Source organism: Hylobates moloch, unplaced genomic scaffold, assembly GCF_009828535.3.
Source record: "Hylobates moloch isolate HMO894 unplaced genomic scaffold, HMol_V3 SCAFFOLD_25, whole genome shotgun sequence".
Lineage (NCBI taxonomy): Eukaryota > Metazoa > Chordata > Mammalia > Primates > Hylobatidae > Hylobates > Hylobates moloch.
This window is the reverse complement of record NW_026652300.1, coordinates 1,652,633-1,671,517: the sequence shown is the minus strand read 5'-3', so window position 1 is coordinate 1,671,517 and position 18,885 is coordinate 1,652,633. Positions and strand designations below refer to the sequence as shown.

At 40.1% G+C, this 18,885-nt stretch overlaps 1 protein-coding gene across 1 annotated transcript in view; it reads right to left on the bottom strand.

Annotated features, from left to right (window-relative positions):
• The window catches only part of LOC131382462 (neuroligin-4, X-linked-like), a 28,988-nt gene extending 12,822 nt beyond the window's left edge, over positions 1–16,166 (bottom strand). Inside the window, exons 1-2 of the mRNA XM_058434442.1 lie at positions 15,988–16,166; positions 9,878–10,723 (exon numbers count right to left, since the gene is read on the bottom strand). Coding sequence (XP_058290425.1) covers positions 9,878–10,613 — 736 coding nt within the window. The 5' untranslated portion in view covers positions 10,614–10,723; positions 15,988–16,166. The remainder of the gene's footprint in view (positions 1–9,877; positions 10,724–15,987) is intronic.
• Positions 16,167–18,885: the final 2,719 nt, after the last annotated feature.

Below are 18,885 nucleotides of genomic sequence, written 5' to 3'. Positions count from 1 at the left end.
AGTGTGAGCTGAAGCAGGGTGAGGCATTTCCTCACCTGGGAAGTGCAAGGGGTCAAGGAATTCCCTTGCCTAGTCAGAGAAAAGGCTGACAGAAAGCACCTGGAAAATCGGGTCACTCCTATCCTAATACTTCATGTTGCAGGAAGTCAGGGACACCAAACAGAGGGACTGGCTGAAGCCATGGAAGAAGAACATGGATTCTTTAGATTTCATGGACATTTATTAGTTCTCCAAATTAATACTTTTACAATTTCTTATGCCTGTCTTTACTGCAATCTCTAAACATAAATTGTAAAGATTTCATGGACACTTATCACTTCCCCAATCAATACCCTTGTGATTTCCTATGCCTGTCTTTAATCTCTTAATCCTGTCAGCTGATGAGGATGTATGTCACCTCAGGACCAGGTGGTAATTGCATTAACTGCACAAATTGTAGAACATGTGTGTTTAGATAATATGAAATCTAGGCACCTTGAAAAAAGGAAAGGACAACAGCAATTGTTCAGGGAATAAGAGAGATAACCTTAAACTCTGACCACCAGTGAGCCTGGCAGAACAGAGCCGTATTTCTCTTCTTTCAAAAGCAAATGGGAGAAATATTGCTGAATTCTTTTTCTCAGCAAGGAACATCCCTGGGAAAGAGAATATATGCCTGGAGTTGTAGGCCTATAAACAGCCCCCCTAGGTGTGCCTGTCTCTTATGGTTGAGGCCGTAGGGGTGAAATAGACCCCAGTCTCCCATAGCACTCCCAGGCTTATTAGGAAGAGGAAATTCCAGCCAAATAAATTTTTGGTCAGACCAGTTGCTCTCAAAACTCTGTCTCCTGATAGGATGTTGTCAATGACAGCAGTGCCTGAAATTTCATTAACAATTTTAATTTCACCCTGGTTCTGTGGTCCTGTGATCTCGCCTTGCCTTCATTTGCCTTGTGATATTCTATTACCTTGTAAAGTACTTTATGTGTGTGACCCACACCTATTTGCACACTCCCTCCTCTTTTGAAAATCCTTAATAAAAACTTGCTGGTTTTTGCAGCTTATGGGGCATCACAGAACCTACTGACATGTGATGTCTCCCCCAGAAGATCAGCTTTAGCATTTCTCTCTTTTGTATTCCGTCCCTTTATTTCTCAAGTAGGCCAACGCTTAAAGAAAATAGAAAACAACCTACATGACTATCGGGGTAGGGTCCCCAATAACTGCGCTTCTCCAATGGTCTTAGCAAATGGCACACCAGGAGATTATATCCCACACCTGGCTTAGAGGGTCCTACACCCACAGAGCCTCACTCATTGCTAGCACAGCAGTCTGAGATCAAAGTGCAAGGTGGCAGCCAGGCTGGAGGAGGGGCGCCTGCCATTGCCAAGACTTGAGTAGGTAAACAAAGCATCCAGGAAGCTTGAACTGGGTGGAGCTCACTGCTGCTCAAAGAGGCCTGCCTGAGTCTGTAGACTCCACCCCTGGAGGCAGGGCACAACCAAAAAAAGGCAGCAGAAACCTCTGCAGACTTAAATGTCCCTGTCTGACAGTTTTGAAGAGGGTAGTGGTTCTCCCAGCATGCAGCTGGAGATCTGAGAATGGACAGACTGCCTCCTCAAGTGGTACCCTGACCCCCGAGTAGCCTAACTGGGAGACACCCCCCAATAGGAGCAGACTGACACCTTGCATGGGTGGGTACTCCTCTGAGACAAAACTTCCAGAGGAACAATCAGGCAGCACATTTGCTGTTCAATAATATCTGCTGTTCTGCAGCCTCTGTGCTGATACCCAGACAAACAGTGTCTGGAGTGGACCTCCAGCAAACTCCAACAGACATGCAGCTGAGGGTCCTGACTGTTAGAAGGAAAACTAACAAACAGAAAGGACATCCACATCAAAACCCCATCTGTACATCACCATTATCAAAGACCAAAGGTAGATAAAACGACAAAGATGGGGAAAAAACAGAGCAGAAAAACTGGAAACTCTAAAATCAGAGCACCTCTCCTCCTCCATAGGAACACAGCTTATCAACAGCAACACAACAAAGCTGGATGGAGAATGACTTTGACGAGTTGAGAGAAGAAGTCTTCAGATGATCAAACTACTCTGAGCTAAAGGAGGAAGGTCAAACCCATGGTAAAGAAGTTAAAAACCTTGAAAAAAAATTAGATGAATGGCTAACGAGAGCACCCAATGCAAAGAAGTCCTTAAAAGACCTGATGGAGCTGAAAACAAAGGCATGAGAACTTCGTGACAAATGCACAAGCCTAAGTAGCTGATTTGATCAACTGGAAGAAAGGGTATCAGTGATGGAAGATCAAATAAATGAAATGAATTGAGAAGAGAAGTTTAGAGAAAAAAGAATACAAAGAAATGAACAAAGTCTCCAAGAAATATGTGACTATGTGAAAAGATCAAATCTACATCTGATTGGTGTACCTGAAAGTAATGGAGAGAATGGAACCAAGTTAGAAAATACTCTGCAGGATATTATCCAGGAGAACTTCTGCAACTAGCAAGGCAGGCCAATATTCAAATTCAGGAAATACAGAGAAGGCCACAAAGATACTCTTTGAGAAGAGCAACTCCAAGACACATAATTATCAGATTCACCAAAGTTGAAATGAAGAAAAAAAGGTTAAGGCACCCAGAGAGAAAGGATGGGTTACCCACAAAGGGAAGCCCATCAGACAAACAGCTGATCTCTCAGCAGAAACTCTACAAGCCAGAAAATAGTGGCGGCCAATATTCAACATTCTTACAGAAAAGAATTTTCAATGCAGAATTTCATATCCAGCCAAATTAAGCTTCATAAGTGAAGGAGGAAAAAAATCCTTTACAGACAAGCAAATGCTGAGAGATTTTGTCACCACCAGGCCTACCCTAAAAGAGCTCCTGAAGGAAGCACTAAACATGGAAAGGAACAACCCATAACAGCCACTGTAAAAACATGCCAAATTGTAAAGACCATCCAGGCTAGGAAGAAACTACATCAACTAATGAGCAAAATAACCAGCTAACATCATAATGACAGGATCAAATTCACACATAACAATATTAACCTTAAATGTAAATGCACTAAATTCTCCAATTAATAGACACAGACTGGCAAATTGGATAAAGAGCCAAGACCCATCAGTGCACTGTATTCAGGAAACCTAGCTCATGTGCACAGACACACATAGGCTCAAAATAAAGGGATGGAGGATGATCTAACAAGCAAATGGAAAACAAAAAAAGGCAGAGGTTGCAATCCTAGTCTCTGATAAAACAGACTTTAAACCAACAAAGATCAAAAGAGACAAAGAAGGCCATTATGTAATGGTAAAGGGAGCAATTCAACAAGAAGAGCTAACTAACCTAAATATATATTCACCCAATACAGGAGCACACAGATTCATAAAGCAAGTCCTTAGAGACTACAAAGATACTTAGACTCCCAGACAATAATAATGGGAGACTTTAACACCCCACTGTCAACATTAGACAGATCAACAAGACAGAAAGTTAACAAGGATATCCAGGAATTGAACTCAACTCTGCGCCAAGCAGACCTAATAGACATCTACAGAACTCTCCAATGCAAATCAACAGAATATACATTCTTTTCAGCACCACACCACACTTATTCCAAAATTGACCACATAGTGGGAAGTAAAGCACTCCTCAGCAAAAGTAAAAGAACAGAAATTATAACAAACTGTCTCTCAGATCACAGTGCAATCAAACTAGAACTCAGGATTAAGAAACTCACTCAAAACCACTCAACTAAATGGAAACTGAACAGCCTGCTCCTGAATGACTACAGGGTACATAATGAAATGAAGGCAGAAATAAAGATGTTCTTTGAAACCAATGAGAACAAAGACACAACATACCAGAATCTCTGGGACACATTCAAAACAGTGTGTAGAGGGAAATTTATAGCACTAAATGCCCATAAGAGAAAGCAGGAAAGATCTAAAATTGACATCCTAACATCACAATTAAAAGAACAGAAAGCAAGAGCAAACACATTTAAAAGCTAGCCAAAGGCAAGAAATAACTAAGATTACAGCAGAACTGAAGGAAATAAAGACACAAAAACCCTTCAAAAAACCAATGAATCCAGGAGCTGGTTTTTTGAAACAATCAACAAAATTGATAGACCACTAGCAAGACTAATAAAGAAGAAAAGAGAGAAAAATCAAATAGATGCAATAAAAAAATGATAAAGGGGATATCACCACCAACGCCACAGAAATACAAACTACCATCAGAGAATACTATAATCACCTCTATGCAAATAAACTAGAAAATCTAGAAGAAATGTATCCTCTCAAACTAAACAGGAAAATTGAACTCTGAAAGATCAAAAAGGCTCTGAAATTGAGGCAAAATTAAACTTACCAACAAAAAAAATTTCTTCTGAAACTATTCCAATCAATAGAAAAAGAGGGAATCCTCCCTAACTCATTTTTTGAGGTCAGCATCATCCTGATACCAAAGCCTGGCAGAGACACAACCAAAAAAGAGAATTTTAGACCAATATTCCTGGTGAACATTGACGCGAAAATCCTCAATAAAATACTGGCAAACCAAATCCAGCAGCACATCAAAAAGCTTATACACCATGATCAAGTGGGCTTCATCCCTGGGATGCAAGGCTGGTTCATCACACACAAATCAATAAATGAAACCCAGCAAAAAACAGAATCGATGACAAAAACCACATGATTATCTCAATAGATGCAGAAAAGGCCTTTGACAAAATTAAACAACCTTCATGCTAAAAACTCTCAATAAATTAGGTAGTGATCGGTCATATCTCAAAATAATGAGAGCTATCTGTGACAAACCCACAGCCAGTAGCATACTGAATGGGCAAAAACTGGAAGCATTCGCTTTGAAAACTGGCACAAGACAGGGATGCCCTCTCTCACCGATCCTGTTCAACATAGTGTTGGAAGTTCTGTCAAGGACAATCAGGCAGAGGGTATTCAATTAGGAAAAGAGGAAGTCAAATTGTCCCTGTTTGCAGATGACATGATTGTACGTCTAGAAAACCCGATTGTCTCAGCCCAAAATCTCCTTAAACTGATAGGCAACTTCAGCAAAGTGTTGGGATACAAAATCAATAAGCAAAAATCACAAGCATTCTTATACACCAATAAGAGACAAACACAGAGCCAAATAATGAGTGAACTCCCATTCACAATTGCTTCAAAAAGAATAAAATAGCTAGGAATCCAACTTACAAGGGATATGAAGGACCTCTTCAAGGAGAACTATAAACCACTGCTCAATGAAATGAAAGAGGATACAAACAAATGGAAGAACATTACATGCTCATATGTAGGAAGAATCAATATCATGAAAATGGTTATAGTGCCCAAGGTAATTTTTAGATTCAATGCCATCCCCATCACGCTACCAATGACTTTCTTCACAGAATTCGAAAAAGCTACTTTAAAGTTTATATGGAACCAAAAAAGAGCCCGCATTTCCAAGTCAATTCTAAGCCAAAACAACAAAGCTGGAGGCATCACCCTACCTGACTTCAAACTATACTACAAGGCTACAGTAACCAAAACAGCACGGTACTGGTACCACAACAGAGATACAGATCAATGGAACAGAACAGAGCCCTCAGAAATAATGCCATGTATCTACAACATCTGATCTTTGACAAATCTGACAAAAACAAGAAATGGGGAACAATTCCCTATTTAATAAATGGTGCTGGGAAAACTGGCTAGCCATATGGAGAAAGCTGAAACTGGATCCCTTCCTTACACCTTCTAAAAAAATTAATTCAAGATGGATTAAATACTTACATGTTAGACCTAGAACCATAAAAACCCTAGGAGAAAACCTAGGCAGTACCATTCAGGACATAGGCATGGGCAAGGACTTCATGTCTAAAACACCAAAAGCAATGGCAACAAAAGCCAAAATTGACAAATGGGATTTAATTAAACTAAAGAGCTTCTGCACAGCAAGAGAAACCACCATCAGAGTGAACAGGCAACCTACAGAATGGGAGGAAAATTTTGCAAGCTGCTCATCTGACAAAGGGCTAATATCCAGAATCTACAATGAACTCAAACAAATTTACAAGAAAAAAACAAACAACCCCATCAAAAAATGGGCAAAGAATATGAGCAGACACTTCTCAAAAGAAGACATTTATGCAGCCAAAAGACACATGAAAAAATGCTCATCATCACTGGCCATCATAGAAATGCAAATCAAAACCACAATGAGATACCATCTCACACCAGTTAGAATGGTGATCATTAAAAAGTCAGGAAAAAACAAGTGCTGGAGAGGATGTGGAGAAATAGGAACACTTCTACATTGTTGCTGGGATTGTAAACTAGTTCAACCATATGGAAATCAGTGTGGCGATTCCTCAAGGATCCAGAACTAGAAATACCATTTTACCCAGCAATCCCATTACTGGGTATCTAACCAAAGGAACATGCTGCTATAAAGACACATGCACACCTGTTTTTATTGCTGCGCTATACACAATAGCAGACTTGGAACCAAGCCAAATGTCCAACAATGATAGGTTGGATTAAGAAAATGTGGCCCATATACACCATGGAATACTATGCAGCCATAAAAAATGATGAGTTCATGTCCTTTGTAGGGACATGGATGAAGCTGGAAAACATCATTCTCAGCAAACTATCACAAGGACAAGAAATCAAACATTGCATGTTCTCATTCATAGGTGGAAATTGAACAATGAGAACAGATGGACACAGGAAGGGGAACATCACACACTTCATTCTTTGTGGGGTGAGGGAGGGGGAGGAATAGCATTAGGAGATATACCTAATGTCAAATGACAAGTTAATGCGTGCAGCACAACAACGTGACACGTATACATATGAACAAACCTGCACGTTATGCACATGTACCCTAAAACTTAAAGTATAATATTAAAAAAAATATGTATATATGAAGTCTGACTCTAGCCTTCCCCTTAAGATAATCATATAAAGTTTATTTTCAAATCATATAAGGAGGAAAAGAAAAATCATATGGTTTTAATGGAAGTAAGTAAACACAGTGTTACACATAAACTCAGTAATATGTTTGGATGCCAATATAGTGAAGACCGAATGAGTACAGCCCTTTTGGGAAACTTCCTTGGAAGTCTTCAGGCTTCAAGACAAAGGAATTCTTTGCAAGGGCAGAAACCACCTATCTTCATGTTGTTACAAAAGAGGGTGTGGCCTGGTCTTCACAGGTTATTAGAGATTGAATACTGCCTCCTCCTAAATTAAGTTATGCTGAAGTCCAACCCCAGTACCTCAGTATGTGAGCATATTTGGAAATAGGGTACTGCAGATGTGATTATTTATGTTAAGGGGACGTCATACTAGAGTAGGTGAGCTTCTGATGCACGTTGGAGATGCTTGTATATGAGGACAGCCATGTGGAGACAGAGAAACACAGGGATGCCATAAGATGACAAAGGCACAGAGTGGAGTTGTGCACCTGCAACTCAGGAATGCCAAAGATTATACTCAAATATCAGCAGCTAGGAAGCAGCAAAGAAATACTCCCCTAGCGCTTTTGGAGAGAACTTGGCCCTGGGAGCACCTTTGTTGCTGACACCTTTGTTCTGGACTTACAAGCTGTAAAATAATAAATTCTGTTTTCATATGACACACAGTTTTTCATGCTTTTTGTTTGTTTTAAAGACAGGTTTCACTATGTTACACAGATTGTAGTGTAGTAGTGCAAACATGGCTCACTGCAGTGCTCAAGTGATCCTCCCATCTCAGCCTTCTGAGAAGCTGAGACTTCTCAGCTTTTGCATATGCTACCATGCCCTGTTAATATTTGTCATTTGTTTTTTAGAGACAGAGTCTCACTATGGTGCCCAGAGTGGTCTTAAACTCTTGACCTCCTTAGGCAATCCTCCAGCCTTGGCCTCCCAAAGTGCTGGAGTTACAGGTATAAGCCACTCTGCCTAGCATAGCCATACAGATTTTGGCACTCTGGTAACAGCAGCCCAAGCAAACTAATAAACAAAGTTTACTTAGAAAAAATTATTAATTTGATTTAAATCATTTCTTCATGCAGGAAAGAAACTTTCAGTGATAGACAAGCATCTCCATCAAATGTTGGTCCCCCCTCTGTTCTCCTCTTGGTAGCCATTCTTAGACCAAATCTACAGTCTGATTTTTGAAAGTTGGTATCCAGATGATACATTTACCACTTCCAAAGCATGCTAACATGCCAAAAAAACAAAAACAAAAACAAAAACAAAAACAAAAACAAAAACAGCGTCCTCTGATCTTCTCAGAATTACTGTGCACAGCTCGTGCATGGCAGGGCCACTGCAGTCTGAGAGCCCCCATGGGAAGATTTTACCCTCCCTGGGTGACATGCACATGTTGCTCTTTCATTCAGTTTAAAGAAACTCAGGGTGGATGATGGTGGCACACACAGGTAGAACAGAATGATACTCCATTGATTTCCATAGTTACATTATTAGAAAGGAGAAAATTAAAAGATGCCAAAATATTTGGAGCTATTTAGGATGCTTTCGGTTCTTTTCTCCCATGGTTTGAAGAGAATCCACTCAGTAGAATATTGGCAGACTCTGTTGTATGTGTGGTTTTTGTATATTTTATATTTTCTACTATATTTAGGCCAATAAATGAGCTTTCCTGTGACATACGTGTGTGTGTGTTTATATATGCATGCCATATAACAATATAATACAAATATCATATATTTTCCTTTGCTCGCTCTCTCTATTTATACAGCAAAGGAAATACAAATATATATGTATATGTACGTAAATTTGTACTTGTATATACTGTATATATATATTTGTAGTTGTGTTTGTATTTCTATATTATATATAGTATATGCATATATAGTATATATTAGTATTTATATATGTATATACACAGAAATATACTGGTGTTTATGTGTATATGTATATAGAAATGCAAATATATATGTAATATATATATGGGAATAGTTCTTTTTCTTCTATATATGTTAAATATATAAAGGGAATATTTATTTATATTTCTCTATAAATATTATGACAATTGTTTTTATTCATATGGTCAGGCAATCTAAACAATTCCCTAAGTGGTAGCTCAGGTGATGCAGCAAAATCCTGTTTCTAACAAAATAAATTTTAAAATTAGCTGGGTATGGTGGCATTCACCTGTAGTCCCAGCTATTCAGAAGGGTGAGGAGAGAGGATCCGTTGAGAACAGGAGTTTCAGAACAGCTTGGGCAACATAGGAAACCCTGTCTCTACAAAAATCCATGCAAGGGCATGGTGGTGCATGTCTGTAGTCCCAGCTGCTTGAGATGCTGAGATGTGAGGATCAAATAAATCCATGAGTTCTAGGCCACAGTGAGTTATGCTTGCACCATTGCACTCCAGCCTAGACAACAGAGTGAGAACTTGTCTCTACAAAAAAATAAAAAAATTAACATTAGCCAGGCATGGCAGTCACCTGTAATCCAAGCTACTCAGGAGGCTGAGGCAGGAGAATGGTTTGAGCCTAGGAGTTCAAAGCTGTAGTATGCTATGTTGTACCACTGCACACCAGCCTGGGCAACAGTAAGAACAAAAACAAAACTGATCAGCTGTTAATAGAACGGTTATATATGTGTAAGTCCTGCACCTGCAAGTAGGAACTCTACAATTTCTAACGGGCAATTAGAAATCTAGTAAAAATGTGGTTTGACACTAAAGTGTTTTACTCCTGAAACACTTTGGTAATAAAGAAAATCAGTTCTCACGGATGCTGGGGGAGAAGCTGCCTGTTATTGCTGTGTGTGTAAGCGTGTGTCTTTATGTGTATATGTGTGCATGCATGTGTGCTCCTGCACATGCCGGTAGAAGCAATACTTATACCGAGGAACCAAACAAGCGAAGAGGACAGTGATACCCCAACACGAAGATGAACGTACCCAGTTTTGGCGAAGTTCGTCCAGTAGGTCATGACCACGGCACTGAGCATGACGTCGTTCTTGGAGAAATTACAACTGAAGAGCTCGGTGGGACCAATCATGGGGATGCCGAAGACATAGGGAACCTCATCGCCATGGGCCGAATCCGCCCAGCTGGGCTTCATTTCGCTTTGGCAGTGATGATAGAAGGCATAGAAGTAGGTGGGGGAGCCGTACTGCGCGTGCAGGTCGGCGGTGGCCACGGCGGGGGCCACCCACTGATGGTCAGTAAAGAGAGCCACCAGGGTTTTCCGCCGCGTCTCCGGGTTTTCCTTATCGGCCCAGTCTGTGTACATGAACTTGATAGTCTCCCGCAAAGTGTCTTTCCCTTCAGGGTAGCCGTAAAGGTTGTCCACGAAGTTGGACACAGAGAAGTCAAAGTCGTTGGGCGTCACACCGTCCTCGTTATCCACGATGCCGTCCACGAACTTCAAGCCTTCCCCTTGGTTGACGCCCAGCATGATGTCGTAGTTGAGGAACTCGCCTTGCTCCATCAGGATCTGGGGGTCGTCTGGGATGACGTCGCCGTCAATCACCGGCCCGAAGGCTATGTGGTAGGTGGCCGGGGTGATGGTCTGCTGGATGAGCTCCTTGTAGTTCTTGTTCCGCAGGCATTCTACCATGTCCGTGGTGTCCAGCATGTTGCAGCCTACCTTGTCTGCCAATATCCGAGTGTACTTCGCCGGCTGGTAGTTCACTGCCCAGCTGGACAGGGCGGTGCCACTCTGAATGATGGCCTTCTGGAAGAGACCTGCAGGTGCAAAATTGTGGACATGCAAATGAAAACCCACAGGACAGAAACAGCTTTTACTGAGCAATGAAGGCTGTGATTGTCTCGCAAGCATGTGAATTTCTGGATGTAGTAGCATTCAGCTCTGTAAGAGGGCTCTTTTACACATTTTCATTTTGATCCCCTCCCCCTGAACATTCATTTTAGGGAATGTTATCCTACACACACTCACACACACACACACACGCACACAGAGTTTAAGGAAGTGAAACCACATTGACGCTTTTTGTGCACTGGTAAAATACATGTGATTTCTTTTTTGTTACACAATTTAGTGTTATTTTTCTTCTTTGCCTCCAGATGCCATGTATAAAAACTGCAACAGCAACTGCATTCTCCATTTCCAAGGGGGAAAATAAACAAACAAAAAAACAGGCCTTAAACTACTAAAAGGCCAAAGGCTATCTTGTCTCACAAATCCAGATGTTTCTTCATTATGGGAAAAAATAAATCCAATTGAATGAATTTCAGAGTGCTAGTTTAGGAATGCATTTCTACTGAGTCTAATGAAGGTATTAGGGTTTGGGAATTAAAGGAAGTGCATTAGCTTAGCTATGCCTAATCCTCAACTGGGTACCCAAATAACAAATATTTTTTAAGTCATTTTCTTCAAAACTATATCCACCGGTATCTCAGATATTTTGTTTGTTTTTTGTTGTTTGTTTGTTTTGCCACATAGCAAAAATTATCCACTTTGTTTGTTTTTTGTTGTTTGTTTGTTTGTTTTGCCACATAGGAAAAATTATCCACTTGGTGAGAAACTTGAAAAAGCATGGGCAATTTTAGGAGTAAAATTCTGTGTAGCTTAAAATTCTCCATCAGCTCAGTCTACTACATGAATGTCCAGAAGTATAAAATCTGTATTTTTAATCATAACAGGACAAGAGACAGCAGGCTATAAAAATCATAGCATTCCATTTACGATCACTTCCTGCCATTTCTGTAAATCCCAGCTTGAGTCAGGTGCTAAAGAATAATGCATTCAGCTGTAAGTCCAGATGTCCTGTCAATTTTTAATGTCATGGAAGTAATCAAATATGAGGAAAATATGATTGTCATCAGGAATAGGTGATTTTTAAAGACTAAACGGATTGCCCAAAGATGACACACAGGATGGCAACATGAAACCAATATGGTTTTAACCATTATGTCATCAAAACCGTCTTGGAAACATTTCTGTCAGAAATGTGAAACTATTGACTTGAGCACTTGGCTCTGAAGATTATTTTAAAATGTCCAAAAGAAAAAAATGTCAATATGTAATCTGTTGGATACTTTCATTAGTTAAAACATTCAGAATTAGAAAAAAAAATGCTCTGAGATGTTCCTTTCCTATCCTTCTTATAACTACTGGCAATACTCTAGGTAGCAGCACATATATATAAGTAACATATATAAAACAGTTATTTGTATGTTAGGGAAGTAATATAACTCCCAATGACACTAAAAAACTTGGATAATGAAAAAAAAATCACCCATAAGTCAAACATTAAAGCACAACTCACCTTAGCATAATGAATATGTTAGGAATTAACATAATTCTTTCTTACATCATTCTCTCCCATTCAAACATTTTTTTGAATAGCTGAGCCCAATATTTATATACCTGTCTACACTGTGTTTTCCCAACTGTTGAATATCTTAGGTAAATTATTATTCTTTGAGTTAATGCATACAGTTTCTAATAACTTTCATCTCCTTTTGATCTTGTAGCTTTTCCATTTCATTCTTTGCTATGATAATAATACTGGGGTGAATACCTTCATAAAACAATCTCTTTCCACATGTACTTTGCCTTCATTAGACTAGAATTGCTAAGTCCAACAATTTGGGTATTTTTATCTTTATTTCAGACAGGGTGTCTCTCTGCTACCCAGGCTGGAGTGCAGTGGCATCATCTTGGCTTGCTGCAGCCTCTGCCATCCAGGCCCAACTGATCCTCCCACCTCAACCTCCCAAGTAGCTGGGACTACAGGTGTGCACCATCACACCTGGCTAATTTTTGTAATGTTTTGTAGAGATGAGGTTTTGCTTTGTTGCCCAGGCTGTTCTTGAATTCCTGGACTCAAGCAATCCTCACACCTCAGCCTCCCAAAGTAGTGGGATGATAGGCAGGAGCCACAGTGCCAAACTCACATTTTTCATAATTCGTGATAATGCTGAGGGGCTGTTTAGAAGCACTGCCTTGCAGAAGTGACCAAGAAAAAGGTATTTTTGCAGCAAATAATAACTTCCAACCTGTTGACTTAAATAATCAACACTTTCCTCTAATTAGAGTGGCTTATATGTGTTTCATTACTCCTGAAGTTGGTACTGACTGCTTTCTAAATCTGCAACAGTCATATCAACTGAGAAATGTGAATATCTATGTATTTTCAAAAATGCCATAGAAATCTCTATGCCAAATGGTTCATGAGATTATTCACTGTTCCTGTTTTTAAAATAAAGTTACTACAAATATAAGCCTTTCCACTTCCCTGTTATTAGCACTAGTTTGAAGTCAAAGGTCATTTGGTCTCCTGGGCAAAACATGATGAACTATGAACTCAAGAAATTCAGAGTTTGGAGGATTTTAGGAAATCCTTATCTGTCCTATCTTGCTAAAGCAGACACGGAGGAGCATAGTGTTCTAGAAACTTGTTCAAATGGTGCAGGAAGTGGAGAAAGTCCTGCAGTTACTTTAAAGAAAGGTATTTTTAAATTTCATTTCTTTAGGTTTAGACAGGGTCTCTCTTTGCCACCCAGGTTGGAGTGCAGTGACACCTTCAGAGCTCACTGCAGCCTTGACTTCCCTGGCTCAAGTGATCCTCCCTCCTCAGCCTCCCAAGCAACTGAGACCACAGGCATGCACCACCAGCCCCAGCTGGTTTTTATTTATTTATTTTTGTATAAATGTGGTCTCACTAAGTTGCCCAGGCTGTTCTCAAACTCCTGGGCTCAAGCCATACTCCCTGCTCAGCTTCCCAAACTGCTGGGATAACAGGCATAAGCCACCTTACCCAGCTGATAACTTTAATAAATAACAATTCCAGAGGCTGAGGCGGGCAAATCACTTCAGGTCAGGAAGGTTGAGACCAGCCTGGCCAATATGGTAAAACACTGTCTCTACTAAAAATACAAAAATTAGCTGGGCATGGTAATGGCAACTTTAAGCCCAGCTACTTGGGAAGCTGAGGCGGGACAGTCACTTTAAAACTGGGAGACAGAGGTTGACATGAGCCAAGATCGTGCCACTGCACTCCTGCCTGAGAGACAGAGTGAGACTCCATTTCAAAAAAAAAAAAAAGAAAGAAAAATTCCATTAAGATTTTGAGTACTTCAGATGTAAACGGTCCAGTCACTGTGGTGCCATTCTGAGGCCTACCAATGACACAGAACATATTACAATGCTGTGTTGATGACTGAGATGGCTATTATGAATATTCATTTGTATCTGGCCAGGTAACAGAGGGCTGGATCTGTTCTGCAGATTCTCCTGCTTTCTCCTTTTAGGCCACAGCCAAGAATTTGTGATCCGGCTTCCAGAACCAATTGCCTCAAATTCCTGTGAACTCCACTTTGAAGTCTCATCTGATACTGCAGAGAGCCTCCCTCATGTATTAGCAGCAGGGTATTGCATTGACTGAGCCTAAGGTGCTCTGACAGGGCTCAGGGGTGTGGCTGTCTATGCTGACCACCACTTAGGCAGCATGAGTAACTACTTCTTAGAGGTCCAAGTGCACATCTGGTTGGGTATGGTTGCCTATGCTAACTACCTTGTACAAGTGCATGTCTGATTGAGGTAACATGATGTGCATGTGTTTCTGCGGTTTCCCCTTTCTCTGTTTTGCCAACAGCAGGTTTTTCCAGGTTATTAGCAGGGCCCCAGGGAGGGTTTGGAGCTCTCATGGGGACAAGTAGAGGACCTCATGCTGACTGGCCCAGCAAGGAGGTTCTTCCTAAAAGTGAGTGTGAGAGAGAGATATATAAAGCAAACTGTGGACACTTCCAAGTGCCTCCTGCTGAACTGACCAGTAAGGTGGTCCTTTGCTGAAAGTCATATTTGCAGGAGAGGAAGAAAGAGAGAGAGACAGAGGGAGAAAAAGGGAGACACAGAGAAAGAAATAAAGGGAGAGAGACAGAGTGTGAAGTGGGTGAAGTGAGAGAGGAAGAGAGACAGTGAGGAAGAGATTGGGGAACCGGAAAGGGAGAGAGAGGAAGAGGGACAAAGAGAGAAGGGGAGAAAGGGAGAAAGAGGTGAGAGGATAGTGTGAGGGAGAGGGAGATCAAGGAGAGACAGTGGAAGGAGGGGAGAGAGGAAGGTCAAGAGACAGAGGAAAACACAGAGAGGGACAGACAGAAAGTGAGAGGACATAGAGAGGGAGAGACAGGAAGATAGAGGAAAAGAGGAGAGTGAAAGGGGAAGACTGAGAGAGGGAGGGAGACAGAGTCAGGGAGAGAGACACTATTCCTATGGGTAGAATCTACTTCTCTGTGAAGGCACCAGCCATGTTCCTAATGTTTCTGGAAGATTTAAAGAATTAATGTGAAGTAGAGAAGTGACTTTTATAAAAACGTGGCTGAAAGCCCAGTTGATTACAAAATCTATAAATCTACAATATTGACATACTATTTCTCTTCCTTGTTGACATACTGTCTCTCTTCCATATTACTCTTACCAAATTTCAGGTGGTCAAATACAGTGAGAATATCAGAAGAAACAATAGTGTCTGCCTTTCTAAAGCAGTTATTTTGTCCTAATCATTGTAACTGACACCTAATTGTCACACATTTAAATTAGGAGATATTGCTGACCAAGCATGGTGGCTCAATTCTGTCATCTCAGCAGTCTGAGAGGCCAAAGGAGGAGGATCACTTGAGGCTAGGAGTTTGAGACCAGCCTAAGCAAACAGTAATACCACTTCTCTATAAAAATTAAAATTAAAATTTAACCATTAGTCCCAGGTATTCAGCAGGTTGAGATGGGAGAAGGCTTAAGCTCAAGAGTTGGATGCTGCAGTGAGCTCTGATCATGCCACTGTACTCCAGCCTGAGTGACAGAGCAAATGGAAAAAAAGCTGAGTTAAAATATATGAAGATGGGTTCATTTTGTCTTTTGGGCATTTTCTGTTGCAATTTCCACGGTGACTTCTGGCAACCTGGACATGAATCTCAGCTATGAACTCTGACTGTTCATTTCTTGGTTCAGGGCATTTGCCCACCCACCCTGGGGACACCATTATTACCTTCTGAGTAGTGGGACAGGGTCAACAGGCTGACACAGGAGGCCCCAGCCCCCGAGCCAAAGATAGTCACTCTCTTCGGGTCCCCGCCAAAGGCTCCCGCATTCTCCTCAATCCACCGCAGTGCTTGAATCTGATCCAGGAGACCATAGTTGCCTTTTGCCGCCTGGTCTCCGGTACTTAAAAACCCTACAGAAGAACACAGGACATTTTTGTTCGTCAAAAAAAAAAAAAAAAAAAAAAAATACTTACACATCCCTGCCATTTAAAAAGTTATCTCATAGCTTGCCTTCTTCATTCTCTCTCTCCACAACCCTCTCCCCCACAGATTAGAGGAAAAACTGGAGAAAATTTTTTGTTGCAGAAATAATTACATAGATAACAGTTATTGTTTAGGTTGACATTATGATACCATGTCATCTTTAGGTATATATGGCTAATGTAGAAGGCAAAATAAATCTAAAATGTTAGTGGAAATTATAGGAAATTAGAGAAAAAACTGGAGGACAATTTTTTGGCAGAAATAATTATGCAAATAATGATTATTGTTTACATTCACATTATAATACCATGTCATCTTTGGGTATACATGTAGCTAATGTAGAAGGAAAAATGAATCTAGAGTATTAGTGGAAATTATAGGAAATTAGAGAAAAAACTAGAGAAAAATTTTTGTGGCAGAAATAATTACATAAACAATGATTATTGTTTAGGTTGACATTATGATACCTTGTCATCTTTGGGTATGTATGTGGCTAATAGAAGACAAAATGAATCTAAAATATTAATAACATGAAGCAATCCCAGAAGTCATTGTAAATTTTACAAGGTTCAAGGTACCATTTCAGTGCACATTTTTTTTAAACACAACAGACTCCTATAATAAATTACGTACTAAATATCCCTTCAAATGAGTTAATGACATAGATCTTCAAAAAAAGAAATTGTATGTAAGGGACAAATATTTGGGGGTATTTGGGGAAGGCTTTTTGTTGTTGTTGTTGTTTACCATTTTCACATCCTTAGTTGAGCATTTCTCCCGAGCAAAGTCTGATGCCTTTTATGAACAACAGTGTCACATAAGGGAGGGGCTTGTTTGTATGAGGACAGACTGCTTTAAGCCCTAAAATAACGTAAATCCAAACCAACGCCTTCAAACCATATTCTTAACCAAAGTTGACAGCATTCCAATGAGCGACTGAGTGTTGGCTTCTACTTTTAAAACAAAAAGAGTAGAGCATGAAACTGCATACCAGTAGAGTTAACCAAGTTTTCTTCCATTAGGTATCGTGAACAACTGGAATAATGCTCTGAGCTGGAAAGGAGGAAATGGCCAGGCTTCAAAGAAAGTCATAAGATTTTTTTTTCCTACAATGACAATAAATTCCAAGCATAAATCTGGAGTCACTAGTGCCTGCAGCTTTAAAGAGAGGCAGTATTGCAACTGCAAGGTTGGTCTTACTTAAGACACATCCTACCAATGTGATTTCTTTAAAGTTCAGAGAAACTTGATGTGAGATTAGCTGTGATTAGTGGGTATGTTCAGACATTATGCAAGCCCCCCACCATTTAATTAGTGATTATTAATTAGTGCTTCATGCCAAAAATGTTCTGGAACACCTGTCTCCATCATTAAATCTTTGACACGGTTTGTTCATAAAGAGCATCAGGCTTTGCCTTGGAGAAAAAAATCCTTTCATTTAGTGTACATATGACAATGATGAATAATGCCAGTGTGGATGCCATCTAATACCACAGGACAATGCTTTCTTCCCCTATTAACGAGAGAGGTAATTAATTTTTAAGGCATGAGTAATTTTATAACAGAATGATTCTGTCTTCAGCACATCTTTTCTTAACTCACTGTTCTCTCTTTCTCAATTCTGCAGAATTATCTGTTGGCTTATTTTGTTTCTGCAGAGAAGCATGAAGATTTTCAATATGACATGATTCACTGGCCTTTCTTCCACCACAATCCCTTCCTCCTTCACAAAACAAGAGTGTTGTAACCTTTCCAATTGCAGGCTAATGAATATCCCTTGCTTTCAGAAATCTTAGTTCTTCAAACAGCATCCTACTGGATGGATTGATCTTTGAGGTTTGGAATTTCCTCCAGAAATTCTGTAAGCTGGCCAAGGGAAATGGCAATGCTTGCATCTCTGAAGTTTAACAAATGAATATGGTGTTTTGAAGCTGGTGTTTTCATAGTTCCTGCATTGGAATTTTCATTTACTGCAACATCCAGGGATTATTAATTTTATTTTTAAATTTAAACTATCAACAAGTGGGAGTGCCTGTTTCAGGTACAAAATGAATCGAACAATTTTACGCTCTTTACAAGAGTATTGTCCTTTCATCTTGAAACCACCTTTGAAAAACTTGTAACTGTGAGAATATTATGACAGTGAAAGAGATCTGACCTAACCAACACCATCTTGCCTTTCACCACCATACTACAATGATCATTGCTGACCATACGGGAAGCTAACTTTGGGAGAAATTGGACTTATAGTTTAAATGATAATAGCCCTTCTTAAAACTAAACCACCTTTGTAAAACTAATGAAAGACCAGCAGGTTAGAAAAATGAGAGATGCCTGAATTCTGCTAAGATGTTAGCTTAGTTAAATTATTACCGACCATTATCTGAGAGGTGAAGCTAGGTGGACATCCTGGGTTAAGTGGGGACTTGGAGAACTTTTCTATCTTACAAGAGAATTGTAAAACACACCAATATGAACTCTTTTTTCTTTTCTATTATACTTTAGGTTTTAGGGTACATGTGCACAATGTGCAGGTTTGTTACATATGTATCCATGTGCCATGTTGGTTTGCTGCACCCATTAACTCGTCATTTAGCATTAGGTATATCTCTTAATGCTGTCCCTCCCCCCTCCCCCCA